At 46.4% G+C, this 15,232-nt stretch overlaps 1 protein-coding gene across 4 annotated transcripts in view; it reads left to right on the top strand.

Annotated features, from left to right (window-relative positions):
* ptpn13 (protein tyrosine phosphatase non-receptor type 13) overlaps positions 1 to 15,232 on the top strand; it is a 148,253-nt gene that overhangs the window by 95,091 nt on the left and 37,930 nt on the right. For all 4 annotated transcript variants that reach the window (XM_042326447.1, XM_042326448.1, XM_042326446.1 and 1 more), the window contains exons 11-20: positions 201 to 275; positions 742 to 916; positions 2,775 to 2,925; positions 5,007 to 5,145; positions 5,378 to 5,530; positions 6,677 to 6,859; positions 7,874 to 8,036; positions 8,286 to 8,437; positions 8,568 to 8,714; positions 8,929 to 9,068. In XM_042326447.1, the coding sequence (XP_042182381.1) occupies positions 201 to 275; positions 742 to 916; positions 2,775 to 2,925; positions 5,007 to 5,145; positions 5,378 to 5,530; positions 6,677 to 6,859; positions 7,874 to 8,036; positions 8,286 to 8,437; positions 8,568 to 8,714; positions 8,929 to 9,068 (1,478 nt within the window). The remainder of the gene's footprint in view (positions 1 to 200; positions 276 to 741; positions 917 to 2,774; positions 2,926 to 5,006; positions 5,146 to 5,377; positions 5,531 to 6,676; positions 6,860 to 7,873; positions 8,037 to 8,285; positions 8,438 to 8,567; positions 8,715 to 8,928; positions 9,069 to 15,232) is intronic.

Genomic DNA, 15,232 nt, shown 5'->3' with positions numbered 1-15,232 from the left:
AAGCAAACCTAAGGTAGCCTACCGCATAAGCAAACCTAAGGTAGCCTACACTTGATCTAAAACCAAAGCTGTCTCTATGTGAAATGACTGCTGGTGTGATTTGTAGATGGGGAGAACAAGTAGGCCTAACATTTTTACAGCAAGACACGGTGCAGTCTGTGTGTAACCTCATCTTACTCTGTCTCTCGTTCCTATTGCAGAATTTCTTTGGTCCTGAATTTGTGAAGATGACCAGCGAGCCATGTGTTGCCTTGACGGTTCCTTCTTCAATAATGGTGAGACTCTTCAAGGTGTTTCAGATGGGGTACTAGTGGAGCAGACTGATTTCTAGCCCGGTGGTTGTGTGAGTGAGGGTTATGTCAGTGTAGTGGAATACATCCTAACCTCTCCTCTAGCTCTGGGTTCAAACAGAAAGCTTTCATTTTGAATCATTTCTCTCTGCTTGATTGAGCTGGCCTGGCTACAATGGAACCGATGAAACCCTGCCTACCTAGAACCTCCAGGCATGCTCAATATACTCAAACTATACAAATACAAATAAATAATATAAATAACCTGCTCTGGAGAGGAGAGACCCCAGGTCTGGTGGTCAGTGCAATGTACTGGCCCTCTACTGGTACAGGGCAATGTACTGGCCCTCTGCTGGTACAGGGCAATGTACTGGTCTGCTCCTGTCCCATATCTCACCCTAAATTACCCCTTTCTATCTCTCTCCTGTCCCGTGTCGTCTCTCTCCCCAAGAACAAGCGTGGGAAGCTGGATGAGGTCCAGAGGAAGGTGGGGGTGGTCCTGCTGACCGGCCAGAAGCTGGAGCTGAGCTGTGACATCAAGGCTGTGTGTAAGGATGTGTTGGACATGGTGGTGGCTCACATTGGACTGGTGGAGCACCACCTCTTCGGCCTGGCCTGCCTCACAGGTATGGTATGGGTGGAGGGTTCATCAAATCAAAATTATTTATATAGCCCTTCGTACATCAGCTGATATCTCAAAGTGCTGTACAGAAACCCAGCCTAAAACCCCAAACAGCAGGCAATGCAGGTGTAGAAGCACGGTGGCTAGGAAAAACTCCCTAGAAAGACCAAAACCTAGAAAGAAACCGAGAGAGGAACCAGGCTATGTGGGGTGGCCAGTCCTCTTCTGGCTGTGCCGGGTGGAGATTATAACAGAACATGGCCAAGATGTTCAAATGTTCATAAATGACCAGCATGGTTGAATAATAATAAGGCAGAGCAGTTGAAACTGGAGCAGCAGCACGGTCAGGTGGACTGGGGACAGCAAGGAGTCATCATGTCAGGTAGTCCTGGGGCATGGTCCTAGGGCTCAGGTCCTCCGAGAGAGAGAAAGAGAGAGAAAGAAAGAGATAAGGAGAGAATTAGAGAACGCACACTTAGATTCACACAGGACACCAAATAGGACTGGAGAAGTACTCCAGATATAACAAACTTACCTAGCCCCCCGACACATAAACCACTGCAGCATAAATACTGGAGGCTGAGACAGGAGGGGTCAGGAGACACTTCATCGTGTGTGTGTGTGGTGTGTGTGTGTGTGTCAGGGGCCAACTGGGACAAGAATTCGGCCATGACATCTTAACCAGTCCACATCACTGCATGTGGCGGCAACTTTTCCCGCAGTTGCATTTTAAAATGTTACATGATCAGATTGTGTTTTTCTCTCGAGCGCATGCGGGGAGAATAGAGAGGCTCGCTCATTACAGCAGCAGGCGAAGTCATAGGCTGGAAAGACACTTCCATTACACAAATCATGGAGGATAATGCACTTTACTGTTTGAACAAGTCATGGAGGATAATGCACTTTACTGTTTGAACAAGTCATGGAGGATAATGCACTTTACTGTTTGAACAAGTCATGCTTTTGAGCCCCTCCCCCCCCAACAAAACTATGTTTTGAGTGAGGTGACGACATAGAATGTGCTCTTTCTACATTTATAGGCAACCTTACCGTTTTTCATGATCTTGGCTGTCTAACTGATGAGTCGGAGCAGCTCTCTTTGCTGATTCTGCTTTTGACTTTGAATGTGAGTTTGTGATCTTAGGCTACGCTATCAGAAAACCGGTCCTGCCCATCTTGGTAGAGGGGTCAGCCAAAGTATCATTATAGATTAGTAGAACCTTAGTCATTTCTATTTTGTGCATATCAATTTCGACCAGCCCACTCAACAAAAAAATGGGCCAGCCCATCATATGACCAATCTGCTCCTGATGGGTGTGTGCTCTTCTGCCCTCCTACTGTCCCGTATAAACCAAAATCCAGACACTTGCTGATTTTCCTGCCTGCTTTCTGACTGCAAGTGTCTTAGTTATTTTCAGTGTGTGTCTGTGCAAGTGTCCAGCTCATGCTAACTTATTCCTATGTTATCGCTCTCTCTCACTCTCCCCACTCCTCTTTGCCCCCTCTTCCTCTCCTCCCTCCCTGCTGCATTTCTCCCTCCCCCTCCCTCCTTCCCTCCCTCCCTCCCTCCCTCCCTCCCTCCCTCCCTCCCTCCCTCCCTCCCTCCCTCCCTCCCTCCCTCCCTCCCTCCCTCCCTCCCTCCCTCCCTCCCTCCCTCCCTCCCTCCCTCCCTGCTGCATTTCTCTCCCTCCCTCCCTCCCTCCCTCCCTCCCTCCCTCCCTCCCTCCCCCTGCTGCATTTCTCTCCCTCCCTCCCTCCCTCCCTCCCTCCCTCCCTCCCCCTCCCTGCATTTCCCTCCCCCTCCCTCCCTCCTGCATTTCTCTCCCTCCCTCCCTCCCTCCCTCCGTGTCTCTTTTATCTAGACAATGAGTTCTTCTTCATTGATCCCGATGCCAAGCTGTCCAAAGTTGCTCCTGAGGGGTGGAAGGAAGAACCCAAGAAGAAGAAACCAGACATCCAGTTCAACCTATTCCTACGCATCAAGTTCTTTCTGGATGACGTCAACCTCATACAGTAAGACCATGGGGGCTATTCATCTTCTCAGAGTATGAGTGATGATCTAGGAGCAGTTTGCTATTTTAGATAATACTGATTACGAAGACATGGAGAGAAGGGGACCTGATTCCCCATTCTTACTCCGGGACAGGCCCTGTCCTCCATAAAGTAAGACAATGGAAACATGTCTGCCCACTTCCTGTCAGTGGAGCTCGGGCCCTTATTCATGAAGCATCTCAGAACAGAATGCACGCATGTATGCACGCATGACTGTTAATCGCTTTGGATAAAATAGCCTGCTAAATGGGGCATATATACAGTACCAGTCAAAAGTTTGGACACATCTACTCAATTGTTTTCCTTTATTTTTATTAGTTTCTACATTGTGGAATAATAGTGAAGACATCAAAACTATGAAATAAGACGCATGTAATCAGAAGTGTTAAACAAATCAAAATATATTTGAGATTCTTCAAAGTAGCCGCCTTGAGAGCTTTGCACACTCTTGGCATTCTCTCAACCGGCTTCATGAGGTAGTCACCTGGAATGCATTTCAATTAACAGGTGTGCCTTGTTAAAAGTTCATTTGTGGAATTTCTTTCCTTCATGCGTTTGAGCCAATCAGTTGTGTTGTGATGAGATGAGATAGCCCTATTTGGTAAAAGACCAAGTCCATATAATGGCAAGAACAGCTCAAATAAGTAATGGACTGTCATTTCTCTTTGCTTTAAGACATAAAGGTCAGTCAATCAGTACAATTTCAAGAACTTTCTTTCTTGAAGTGCAGTCGGTGGAAAAAATCAGGCTCTGTGATGAAACTAGCTCTCATGAGGACCACCCCAGGAAAGGAAGACCCAGAGTTACCTCTGCTGCAGAGGATAAGTGCGTTAGAGATACCAGCCTCAGAAATTGCAGCCCAAATAAATGCTTCGGAGTTCAAGTAACAGACACATCTCAACATCAACTGTTCAGAGGAGTCTGCGTGAATCAGGCCTTCGTGGTTGAATTTCTGCAAAGAAACCACTACTAAAGGACACCAATAATAAGAAGAGACTTGCTTGGGCCAAGAAACACAAGCAATGGACATTAGACCGGTGGAAATCTTTCCTTTGGTCTGATGAGTCCAAATTTGAGATTGTTGGTTCCAACTGCTGTGTCTTTGTGAGTCACAGAGTAGGTGAACGGATGATGTCTGCATATGTGGTTCCCACCGTGAAGCATGGAGGAGGAAGTGTGATGGTGTGGAGGTGCTTTGTTGGTGACACTGTCAGTGATTTATTTAGAATTCAAGGCACATGTAACCAGCATGGCCACCACAGCATTCTGCAGCGATACGCCATCCCATCTGGTTTGCGCTTAGTGGGGCGATCATTTGTTTTTCAACAGGACAATGACCCAACACACCTCCAGGCTGTTTAAGGGCTATTTGAACAAGAAAGAGAGTGATGGAGGGCTGCATCAGATGACCTGGCCTCCACAATCACCCGACCTCAACCCAATTGAGATGGTTCGGGATGAGTTGGAGCGCAGAGTGAAGGAAGAAGGAAAAGCAGCCAACAAGTGCTCAGCATATGTGGGAACTCCTTCAATACTGTTGTAAAAGCATTCCAGGAGAACCTGGTAAAGAGAATGCCAAGAGAATGCCAAGACAGCAAAGCTGTCAAGGCAAAGGGTGGCCACTTTGAAGAATCTCAAATATAAAATATATTTTGAAAACTTTTTTTTTGGTTACTACATGATGCCATATATGTAGAAAATAGAAAAAACCTTTGAGTAGGTGTGTCCAAACTTTTGACTTACTGTGTATATACAGTACCAGTCAAAAGTTTAGACTCATTCAAGGGTTTTTATTGTTAATATAATAAATAATGCCGTGGTAGACATGCTGGTTAAGTGTGCCTTGAATTCTAAATAAATCATAATAATATGGACCCTGGTCTCAGATCTGTGCCAAGCATAGCAACAACCAATAGGACTATACAGCACAAACAGATCTGGGACCAGGTTAGTCAGAGCCTTTAGCTGAAGTGAAACAAGCCCTTGGTTAAACAACAATAGCCCGCTTCAGAATAAAGTATCAATACTGTGCTCCACTCCAGACACACCATGACAAAACACCAGTACTACTTGCAGCTGAGGAAGGATATCTTGGAGGAGAGGGTGTGCTGTGACATGGAGAATGCCATGCTCCTGGCGTCCCTGGCTCTTCAGGCAGAGTTTGGTGACTACCAGGCAGAGGTAGTAATCCCTCCTCTACAGTAGTAGTATAGTTATTATACAGTGTTTACCACATTTACATAATAGGGTGGTTTCCTAGACCATATTAAGCCAATCATGGACTACAAAGCCATTTCAGCTGAGGCTCTCCATTGAACATGCCTTTTTAGTCCAGGCGTCGGCTTAATCTGGAACCAGGATGCCGACCAACCCTGTATGTGAGTGCTACAATTATAGCATCTGTTTCTTCTAGCTCCATGGAAAGACGTACTTCAGAATGGAACATTACATGTCTGCCTCTGTGCTGGATAATATTGACCAGAGCTCCATCAAGGAAGAACTGCTCAAACTACACAGCACATACTATGGAGCCACAGAGGCAGAGACAGAGTTTGAGTTTCTCAAGGTAAGTGCCCAGGTGGCTAGTCTAGCCTGGTCCCAGATGTCTAGCCTGGTCTCAGATGGCTAGTCTAGCCTGGTGTCAGGTGGCTAGTCTAGCCTGGTGTCAGGTGGCTAGTCTAGCCTGGTCTCAGGTGGCTAGTCTAGCCTGGTGTCAGGTGGCTAGTCTAGCCTGGTCTCAGGTGGCTAGTCTAGCCTGGTCTCAGGTGGCTAGCCTAGCCTGGTCTCAGGTGGCTAGTCTAGCCTGGTCCCAGATGGCTCTAGCCTGGTCTCAGATGGCTAGTCTAGCCTGGTGTCAGGTGGCTAGTCTAGCCTGGTGTCAGGTGGCTAGTCTAGCCTGGTGTCAGGTGGCTAGTCTAGCCTGGTGTCAGGTGGCTAGTCTAGCCTGGTCTCAGGTGGCTAGTCTAGCCTGGTCCCAGATGTCTAGCCTGGTCTCAGATGGCTAGTCTAGCCTGGTGTCAGGTGGCTAGTCTAGCCTGGTGTCAGGTGGCTAGTCTAGCCTGGTCTCAGGTGGCTAGTCTAGCCTGGTGTCAGGTGGCTAGTCTAGCCTGGTCTCAGGTGGCTAGTCTAGCCTGGTCTCAGGTGGCTAGTCTAGCCTGGTGTCAGGTGGCTAGGCTAGCCTGGTGTCAGGTGGCTAGGCTAGCCTAGTGTCAGGTGGCTAGGCTAGCCTAGTGTCAGGTGGCTAGGCTAGCCTGGTGTCAGGTGGCTAGGCTAGCCTGGTGTCAGGTGGCTAGGCTAGCCTGGTGTCAGGTGGCTAGGCTAGCCTGGTGTCAGGTGGCTAGGCTAGCCTGGTGTCAGGTGGCTAGGCTAGCCTGGTGTCAGGTGGCTGGGCTAGCCTGGTGTCAGGTGGCTGGGCTAGCCTGGTCTCAGGTGGCTGGGCTAGCCTGGTCTCAGGTGGCTGGGCTAGCCTGGTCTCAGGTGGCTGGGCTAGCCTGGTCTCAGGTGGCTGGGCTAGCCTGGTCTCAGGTGGCTGGGCTAGCCTGGTGTCAGGTCTAGGACCAGGCTTCAAGATGGCGTAACTGAACTACCATGTCAAATAGCGTAAAGATGCGGTAACCTCAAGGGGGTGGTGACGTTATGGTTGATCGTAATTATGATTGATCCCTGTTTTTGAGTTTTAAAGACTCCTTTTATCCTGTTTTCTTTCCTGAAGGCGAGCCAGAGGCTGACGGAGTATGGGGTTCACTTCCACCGTGTCCTCCCTGAGAAGCGGTCCCAGACAGGTATCATGCTAGGGGTCTTCTCCAAGGGTGTCCTCATCTTTGAGGTCCTGAATGGAAACAGAACCCCAGTACTAAGGTTCCCCTGGAGAGAAACCAAGAAGATTTCTTTCACAGTAAGTGTATTGCACTCTGAACTCCAAGCAGAGTTCAATTTCATAATTAAATTGTTTTATTTAAATTTGATTTAACCAGGCAAGTCAATTAAGGACAAATTCTTATTTACAATGACAGCCTATGAACAGTGGGTTAACTGTGAGGGGGCAGAATGACAATTATTTATACATTGTAAGCTCGGGGATTCGATCCAGCAACATTTTGGTTACTGGCCCAACACTAACCAGTAGGCTTCCTGCCGCCACTTTTAATAAACATTTTGGGTGATGAGGTGTTTTTCATACTAATGTTAAAGGCTTTGAGCTACTAGATAGTCTGGTCTGGTGTACTGTTTCTCTCTCAAACTCACTGGAAATGTGCCCCGTTTCTTCTGCATTATTGTACCCTGTTTGTTCTGCATTACTTTGTAATGTACCCTGTTCTGCATTGCTTTGTAATGTACCCTGTTTGTTCTGCATTGTTTTGTAATGTACCCTGTTTGTTCTGCATTGATTTGTATTGTACCCTGTTTGTTCTGCATTGATTGTAATGTACCCTGTTTGTTCTGCATTGCTTTGTAATGTACCCTGTTTGTTCTGCATTGCTTTGTAATGTACCCTGTTTGTTCTGCATTGATTGTAATGTACCCTGTTTGTTCTGCATTGCTTTGTAATGTACCCTGTTTGTTCTGCATTGCTTTGTAATGTACCCTGTTTGTTCTGCATTGATTTGTAATGTACCCTGTTTGTTCTGCATTGATTGTAATGTACCCTGTTTGTTCTGCATTGCTTTGTAATGTGCCCTGTTTGTTCTGCATTGATTGTAATGTACCCTGTTCTGCATTGCTTTGTAATGTGCCCTGTTTGTTCTGCATTGATTGTAATGTACCCTGTTCTGCATTGCTTTGTAATATGCCCTGTTTCTTCTGCATTGCTTTGTAAAATTTCTCTGTCACTCATTGGAATGCCAATTTTTTCCCCCCTGTTTGGTGTATTGCTCTCACTCACTTTTCTTATCCGTCTGTTTCTCTGCAGAAGAAGAAGATCTGTCTTCAGAACACGTCAGACGGGATCAAACACCTGTTCCAGACAGACAGCAACAAGACCTGTCAGTACCTGCTGTGCCTCTGCTCTGCTCAGCACAAGTTCCACCTCCAGATGAAGGCCCGACAGAACAACCAGGAGCTGCAGGACTTAGGTAAGACGGAGGGAGATGGTGAACTTAACGACAGCATGTCTACATGAGCTTTGTCACATGACCTCATCCTAAACAGTAGAACAATTTAACTGATTCTGTTAGACCTACTTATGGGGTGGAGACATACATTTTAGGTAGCCTTTTATTTACATTTCAGTTCTATGAATTATTGTATAAGATTTAGCGTTTAAGACCCCCTGATAAAGTCTTCTCATAATATTCGACTTGGTACTTCTCCCTGTTTCACAGAGAACTCTCCATTGAACCTCCTGCAGTACTCTCTGGGCCAGGGCGGGGTGGAGGGGATAGGGAGGGCCGTGAGCTCTGCCAGCCTGACCCCTAGCTCCTCAGCCCGCTCCGCACACTCAGACTCAGACCTGAAGAGGATTTCCTACTCAGAGGTAATTGATGTTTTACATCTTTAGAAATCCCCGGTCCAATCCCCAGTTCCTCTGTTCTTTGTGGTGTGTAGTTTTAATTGCATCAATTTTTTTGTTGTTGTGAAAAACAATAACAAAAGTGTTATCTCAGGTGGCCCTGAACAAGGCCCCTGGCGGCCTGCTCCATGCCCAGGAAGAGGTGCTCTTCCCTGGGTTCAACTCCGGCCTCGGCCCCCACCACCACCACCCTTCCAATGCCCGGTTAATGATGAGCAGATCACACCACAACCTGGGCCAGGTATGATGCCATTTAATCCTGCTGTCTTATGGATGCTATGGCTCTTCTTATGGCTCTTCTTATGGCTCTTCTTATGGCTCTTGACTTTGTGTTATTATTTTTGTTGTGCGTGTTTTTATCTACTGCTATATGACATTTTCCAATCTGAGATTAATAAAGTTCCATCCAAGCAGCTATTAAAATATTGATCTATCCATGTATGGCTCTATCCAAGGTGCCTGAATCTCCAGAGCACCGTGCAGTCTCCTTCAACAGCCAGTCTCAGTCAGCTGTGAACCATGCCCAGCTCCCGGACTCCCACCACCGAGCCAGCTCAGACACAGACTCCATCTCTGTAGCTTACCAGCAGGATAGGTGAGTCACCTAAATCAAATCAAATTTTATTTGTCACATACACATGGTTAGCAGATGTTAATGCGAGTGTAGCGAAATGCTTGTGCTTCTAGTTCCGACAATGCAGTAATAACGAGCAAGTAATCTAACTAACAATTCCAAAAAAAAACTACTGTCTTATACACAGTGTAAGGGGATAAAGAATATGTACATAAGGATATATGAATGAGTGATGGTACAGAGCAGCATAGGCAAGATACAGTAGATGATATCGAGTACAGTATATACATATGAGATAAGTATGTAAACCAAGTGGCATAGTTAAAGTGGCTAGTGATACATGTATTACATAAGGATGCAGTCGATGATATAGAGTACAGTATCAACGTATGCATATGAGATGAACAATGTAGGGTAAGTAACATTATATAAGGTAGCATTGTTTAAAGTGGCTAGTGATATATTTACATAATTTCCCATCAATTCCCATGATTAAAGTGGCTGGAGTAGAGTCAGTGTCATTGACAGTGTGTTGGCAGTAGCCACTCAATGTTAGTGGTGGCTGTTTAACAGTCTGATGGCCTTGAGATAGAAGCTGTTTTTCAGTCTCTCGGTCCCAGCTTTGATGCACCTGTACTGACCTCGCCTTCTGGATGACAGCGGGGTGAACAGGCAGTGGCTCGGGTGGTTGATGTCCTTGATGATCTTTATGGCCTTCCTGTAGCATCGGGTGGTGTAGGTGTCCTGGAGGGCAGGTAGTTTGCCCCCGGTGATGCGTTGTGCAGACCTCACTACCCTCTGGAGAGCCTTACGGTTGAGGGCGGTGCAGTTGCCATACCAGGCGGTGATACAGCCCGCCAGGATGCTCTCGATTGTGCATCTGTAGAAGTTTGTGAGTGCTTTTGGTGACAAGCCGAATTTCTTCAGCCTCCTGAGGTTGAAGAGGCGCTGCTGCGCCTTCCTCACGATGCTGTCTGTGTGAGTGGACCAATTCAGTTTGTCTGTGATGTGTATGCCGAGGAACTTAAAACTTGCTACCCTCTCCACTACTGTTCCATCGATGTGGATGGGGGTGTTCCCTCTGCTGTTTCCTGAAGTCCACAATCATCTCCTTAGTTTTGTTGACGTTGAGTGTGAGGTTATTTTCCTGACACCACACTCCGAGGGCCCTCACCTCCTCCCTGTAGGCCGTCTCGTCGTTGTTGGTGATCAAGCCTACCACTGTTGTGTCGTCCGCAAACTTGATGATTGAGTTGGAGGCGTGCATGGCCACGCAGTCGTGGGTGAACAGGGAGTACAGGAGGGGGCTCAGAACGCACCCTTGTGGGGCCCCAGTGTTGAGGATCAGCGGGGAGGAGATGTTGTTGCCTACCCTCACCACCTGGGGGCGGCCCGTCAGGAAGTCCAGTACCCAGTTGCACAGGGCGGGGTCGAGACCCAGGGTCTCGAGCTTGATGACGAGCTTGGAGGGTACTATGGTGTTGAATGCCGAGCTGTAGTCGATGAACAGCATTCTCACATAGGTATTCCTCTTGTCCAGATGGGTTAGGGCAGTGTGCAGTGTGGTTGAGATTGCATCGTCTGTGGACCTATTTGGGCGGTAAGCAAATTGGAGTGGGTCAAGGGTGTCAGGTAGGGTGGAGGTGATATGGTCCTTGACTAGTCTCTCAAAGCACTTCATGATGACGGATGTGAGTGCTACGGGGCGGTAGTCGTTTAGCTCAGTTACCTTAGCTTTCTTGGGAACAGGAACAATGGTGGCCCTCTTGAAGCATGTGGGAACAGCAGACTGGTATAGGGATTGGTTGAATATGTCCGTAAACACACCGGCCAGCTGGTCTGCGCATGCTCTGAGGGCGCGGCTGGGGATGCCGTCTGGGCCTGCAGCCTTGCGAGGGTTAACACGTTTAAATGTCTTACTCACTTCGGCTGCAGTGAAGGAGAGACCGCATGATTCCGTTGCAGGCCGTGTCAGTGGCACTGTATTGTCCTCAAAGCGGGCAAAAAGTTATTTAGTCTGCCTGGGAGCAAGACATCCTGGTCCGTGACTGGGCTGGGTTTCTTCCTGTAGTCCGTGATTGACTGTAGACCCTGCCACATACCTCTTGTGTCTGAGCCGTTGAATTGAGATTCTACTTTGTCTCTGTACTGGCGCTTAGCTTGTTTGATAGCCTTGCGGAGGGAATAGCTGCACTGTTTGTATTCAGTCATGTTACCAGACACCTTGCCCTGATTAAAAGCAGTGGTTCGTGCCTTCAGTTTCACACGAATGCTGCCATCAATCCATGGTTTCTGGTTAGGGAATGTTTTAATCGTTGCTATGGGAACGACATCTTCAACGCACGTTTAATGAACTCGCACACCGTATCAGCGTATTCGTCAATGTTGTTGTCTGACGCAATACGAAACATCTCCCAGTCCACGTGATGGAAGCAGTCTTGGAGTGTGGAGTCAGCTTGGTCGGACCAGCGTTGGACAGACCTCAGCGTGGGAGCTTCTTGTTTTAGTTTCTGTCTGTAGGCAGGGATCAACAAAATGGAGTCGTGGTCAGCTTTTCCGAAAGGGGGCGGGGCAGGGCCTTATATGCGTCGCGGAAGTTAGAGTAACAATGATCCAGGGTCTTTCCACCCCTGGTTGCGCAATCAATATGCTGATAAAATTTAGGGAGTCTTGTTTTCAGATTAGCCTTGTTAAAATCCCCAGCTACAATGAATGCAGCCTCCGGATAAATCGTTTCCAGTTTGCAGAGAGTTAAATAAAGTTCGTTCAGAGCCATCGATGTGTCTGCTTGGGGGATATATACGGCTGTGATTATAATCGAAGAGAATTCTCTTGGTAGATAATGCGGTCTACATTTGATTGTGAGGAATTCTAAATCAGGTGAACAGAAGGATTTGAGTTCCTGTATGTTTCCTTCATCACACCATGTCACGTTGGCCATAAGGCATACGCCCCCGCCCGTCTTCTTACCAGAGAGATGTTTGTTTCTGTCGGCGCGATGCGTGGAGAAACCCGCTGGCTGCACCGCTTCGGATTGCGTCTCTCCAGTGAGCCATGTTTCCGTGAAGCAGAGAACGTTACAGTCTCTGATGTCCCTCTGGAATGCTACCCTTGCTCGGATTTCATCAACCTTGTTGTCAAGAGACTGGACATTGGCAAGAAGAATGCTGGGGAGTGGTGCACGATGTGCCCGTCTCCGGAGTCTGACCAGAAGACCGCTTCGTTTCCCTCTTTTTCTGAGTCGTTTTTTTTTTTGGTCGCTGCATGTGATCCACTCGGTTACACTGGTTGTAAGGCAGAACTCAGGATCCGCATCGCGAAAAACATATTCTTGGTCGTACTGATGGTGAGTTGACGCTGATCTTATATTCAGTAGTTCTTGTCGGCTGTATGTAAAGAAACCTAAGATGACCTGGGGTACTAGTGTAAGAAATAACACGTAAAAAAACAAAAAACTGCATAGTTTCCTAGGAACGCGAAGCGAGGCGGCCATCTCTGTCGGCGCCTATACCTCTTTAGTTAAAGGGAGAGACCATCCGATGATCCAAAACACTTCCCCTGATATTGATTTAGAAGATGGCTTACGGTATATGTTACCGTAACGATAAAACATGTAGGAAAATGGCATGTTGTAATGTAGTGCGTGCTGGTGGCAGGGAAGTCAGGCGCAGAAGAATGAACTTATTAAAAATACAGAGCTGTTTCATACATTTTTTTTTTTTTTTTTTTTTTACTCCGAAAGCCAAAGTATACAAAAATAACATGATAGGGTGCAAAACCCATCACACACCAGAACAAGTAACACACCTACATACAACAAACAATCTCTGACAAGGACATGAGGGGAAACAGAGGCTTAAATACACAACATGTAATGAATGGGATTGGAACCAGGTGTGTAGGAAGACCAGACAAAACCAATGGAAAATGGATCAAGGATGGCTAGAAGGTCGTCCGCCGAACACCACCCGAACAAGGAGAGGGACCGACTTCGGAAGCCATGACACATGTTTGGGTCTAATCAAATCATCATTTTATTAGTCACATGCTTTGTAAACAACAGGTGTAGACTAACAGTGAAATGCTTAGTCAATAACAATGCTTTTATTTAATTAGGCATGTCAGTTAAGAACAAATTCTTACTTACAATGATGGCCTACCGGGGAACAGTGGGTTAACTGCCTTGTTCAGGGGCAGAACGACCCATTTTTACCTTGTCGGCTCGGGGATTCGATCCAGCAACATTTCGGTTACTGGCCCAACGCTCTAACCACTAGGTTACCTGCCAGGCCAATCCCAGCTCTTTTCATGTGTTCTGCTTCCTTCTCCAGCCTACTCTTCATTGAAAGCAGAATCAGACCTTGTCAGGCAATGTTTAGGTGCTCCATAGAAACATTCCGATCATTTGAATAAAGACTGTTATTATTGCAGCAGACAACATTGTGTCGTCCTGACTGAGCCGGTGGTGAGGCAAACAAACAAACAAATGGTGGGGGATGAATGCCAGCAAAGTCACAACACTAAACAATACATTAATTGCACCATAACGGTGACAAACGGTGCCCACAAACTGTTAGGGCCTACAGTACATAAAGCTGTCCCAACTGCAGACTCCCAACAGCAGTCCCAACATTACCACTGCTACAGTGGAATGGAGCCTTGTCTGGCAGTGAAGCAGTTCATTCAGCCTCTTTTACTGCTTAAAAAAAACATAGCTGAAATGGCTGACTTAAACAAATGTGGTTTCTACTGACAATTGAGATGTACAAACTATGGCATAAGAGGCCAACAAGCGGGTAAGAGGCCATCCGTAATTTCGATTAAGGCACTAATGCGCAAGCTAGGATGGACGTAGTCAATATAACGATTTGACCAGCACTTTTGAAATGTACAGCGCCAGAATTCAGTACATGGGCAATAGTGTCCTCCCTGTACACCAAGTCAGAAGCGTAGGATAACTAAAGGGGGCGTATAAGCAGACAATGACATCTCTTACAATATTCAATGATTGCATTTCTCTAAAACAGGCTTTAGGCTACATGTGCAGCAAGTCAGAACATTAGGCGAAATTAAGAGGGGAAAATAGACCAAATTATTTGGGTGAGGCACATGGGCTACTAACATCTTACAACACAACATACACTTAGTATTACTTTCTTAGCTACAGTATACATATCTCCCTGGCATATTACATCATTTATGCAGCAGCATACAATACATTTTTGGACTCACCTTGTTGTGTTCACTTGAACAGGAAGGTGGTGCGGCGCTCCTTCTTGTGGGCAAATTTTGTAATCAAAGTCGGGTATTCTCTGAAATTATGGTGCTTTCAAGACAACTGGGAACTCTTAGGGGGAGGGGGGGGGGGACAAGGTCCAATCATGACGATGTCAGTGATCTTCAGGTAGTAGCTCTAGAAAGAGGCCCGAGTTCCCGACTTACAATTTTGAGTTGGATGACCGTTTAAAACCTATTTTCCCAGTCAGAGTTATTTTTCCCCCCCCTGAGTTACCATTTGTCTTGAACTCACTGAAATCAGATTTCCCAGTTCTGAGTTAAGTTGTTTTGAGCTCGGCAGAATTCATGCTGGGTTGACAGCATGGCCAATGTTGAATGTTTATCATTTTAAGTTTGCAAAAGTGACCTTGAAAAACTTAAGGATCAAATCCCGTTTAACGGGTTAGATTTGACAACATCCGGTGAAACTGCAGAGCGCGAAATTCAAATTACAGAAATATAAATATCTAACTTTCATGAATTGTCATACATTTAAAAAAAAACGTAACTTCTTGTTAATCCAGCCGCAGTGTCAGATTTCAAAAAGGCTTTACGGCAAAAGCCCACCATGCGATTATCTGAGGACAGCGCCCCGCATACGAAAGCATAAACCATTTTCCAACCAAACAGATGCATAACGAAAGTCAGAAATAGCAATAAAATAAATCGCTTACCTTTTGAAGATCTTCATCTTTTTGCAATCACTATGTCTGTTACACAGTGAATGGTAGTTTTGTTCGATAAATTCCTTCTTCATATCCCCAAAATGTCCATTTATTTGGCGCGTTTGATTCAGAAATACACCGGCCCAACATGATTACAAAGTATCTAATGAGTTACCTGTAAACTTGGTCCAAACATATCAAACAAAGTTTCTAATCCAACCTTAAGTACCCTAAAATGTAAAT

This window comes from Oncorhynchus tshawytscha, linkage group LG09, assembly GCF_018296145.1.
Source record: "Oncorhynchus tshawytscha isolate Ot180627B linkage group LG09, Otsh_v2.0, whole genome shotgun sequence".
In the NCBI taxonomy this organism is placed as follows: domain Eukaryota; kingdom Metazoa; phylum Chordata; class Actinopteri; order Salmoniformes; family Salmonidae; genus Oncorhynchus; species Oncorhynchus tshawytscha.
The sequence above is the reverse complement of the archived record's forward strand: the minus strand, read 5'-3'. Positions and strand labels throughout refer to the sequence as shown.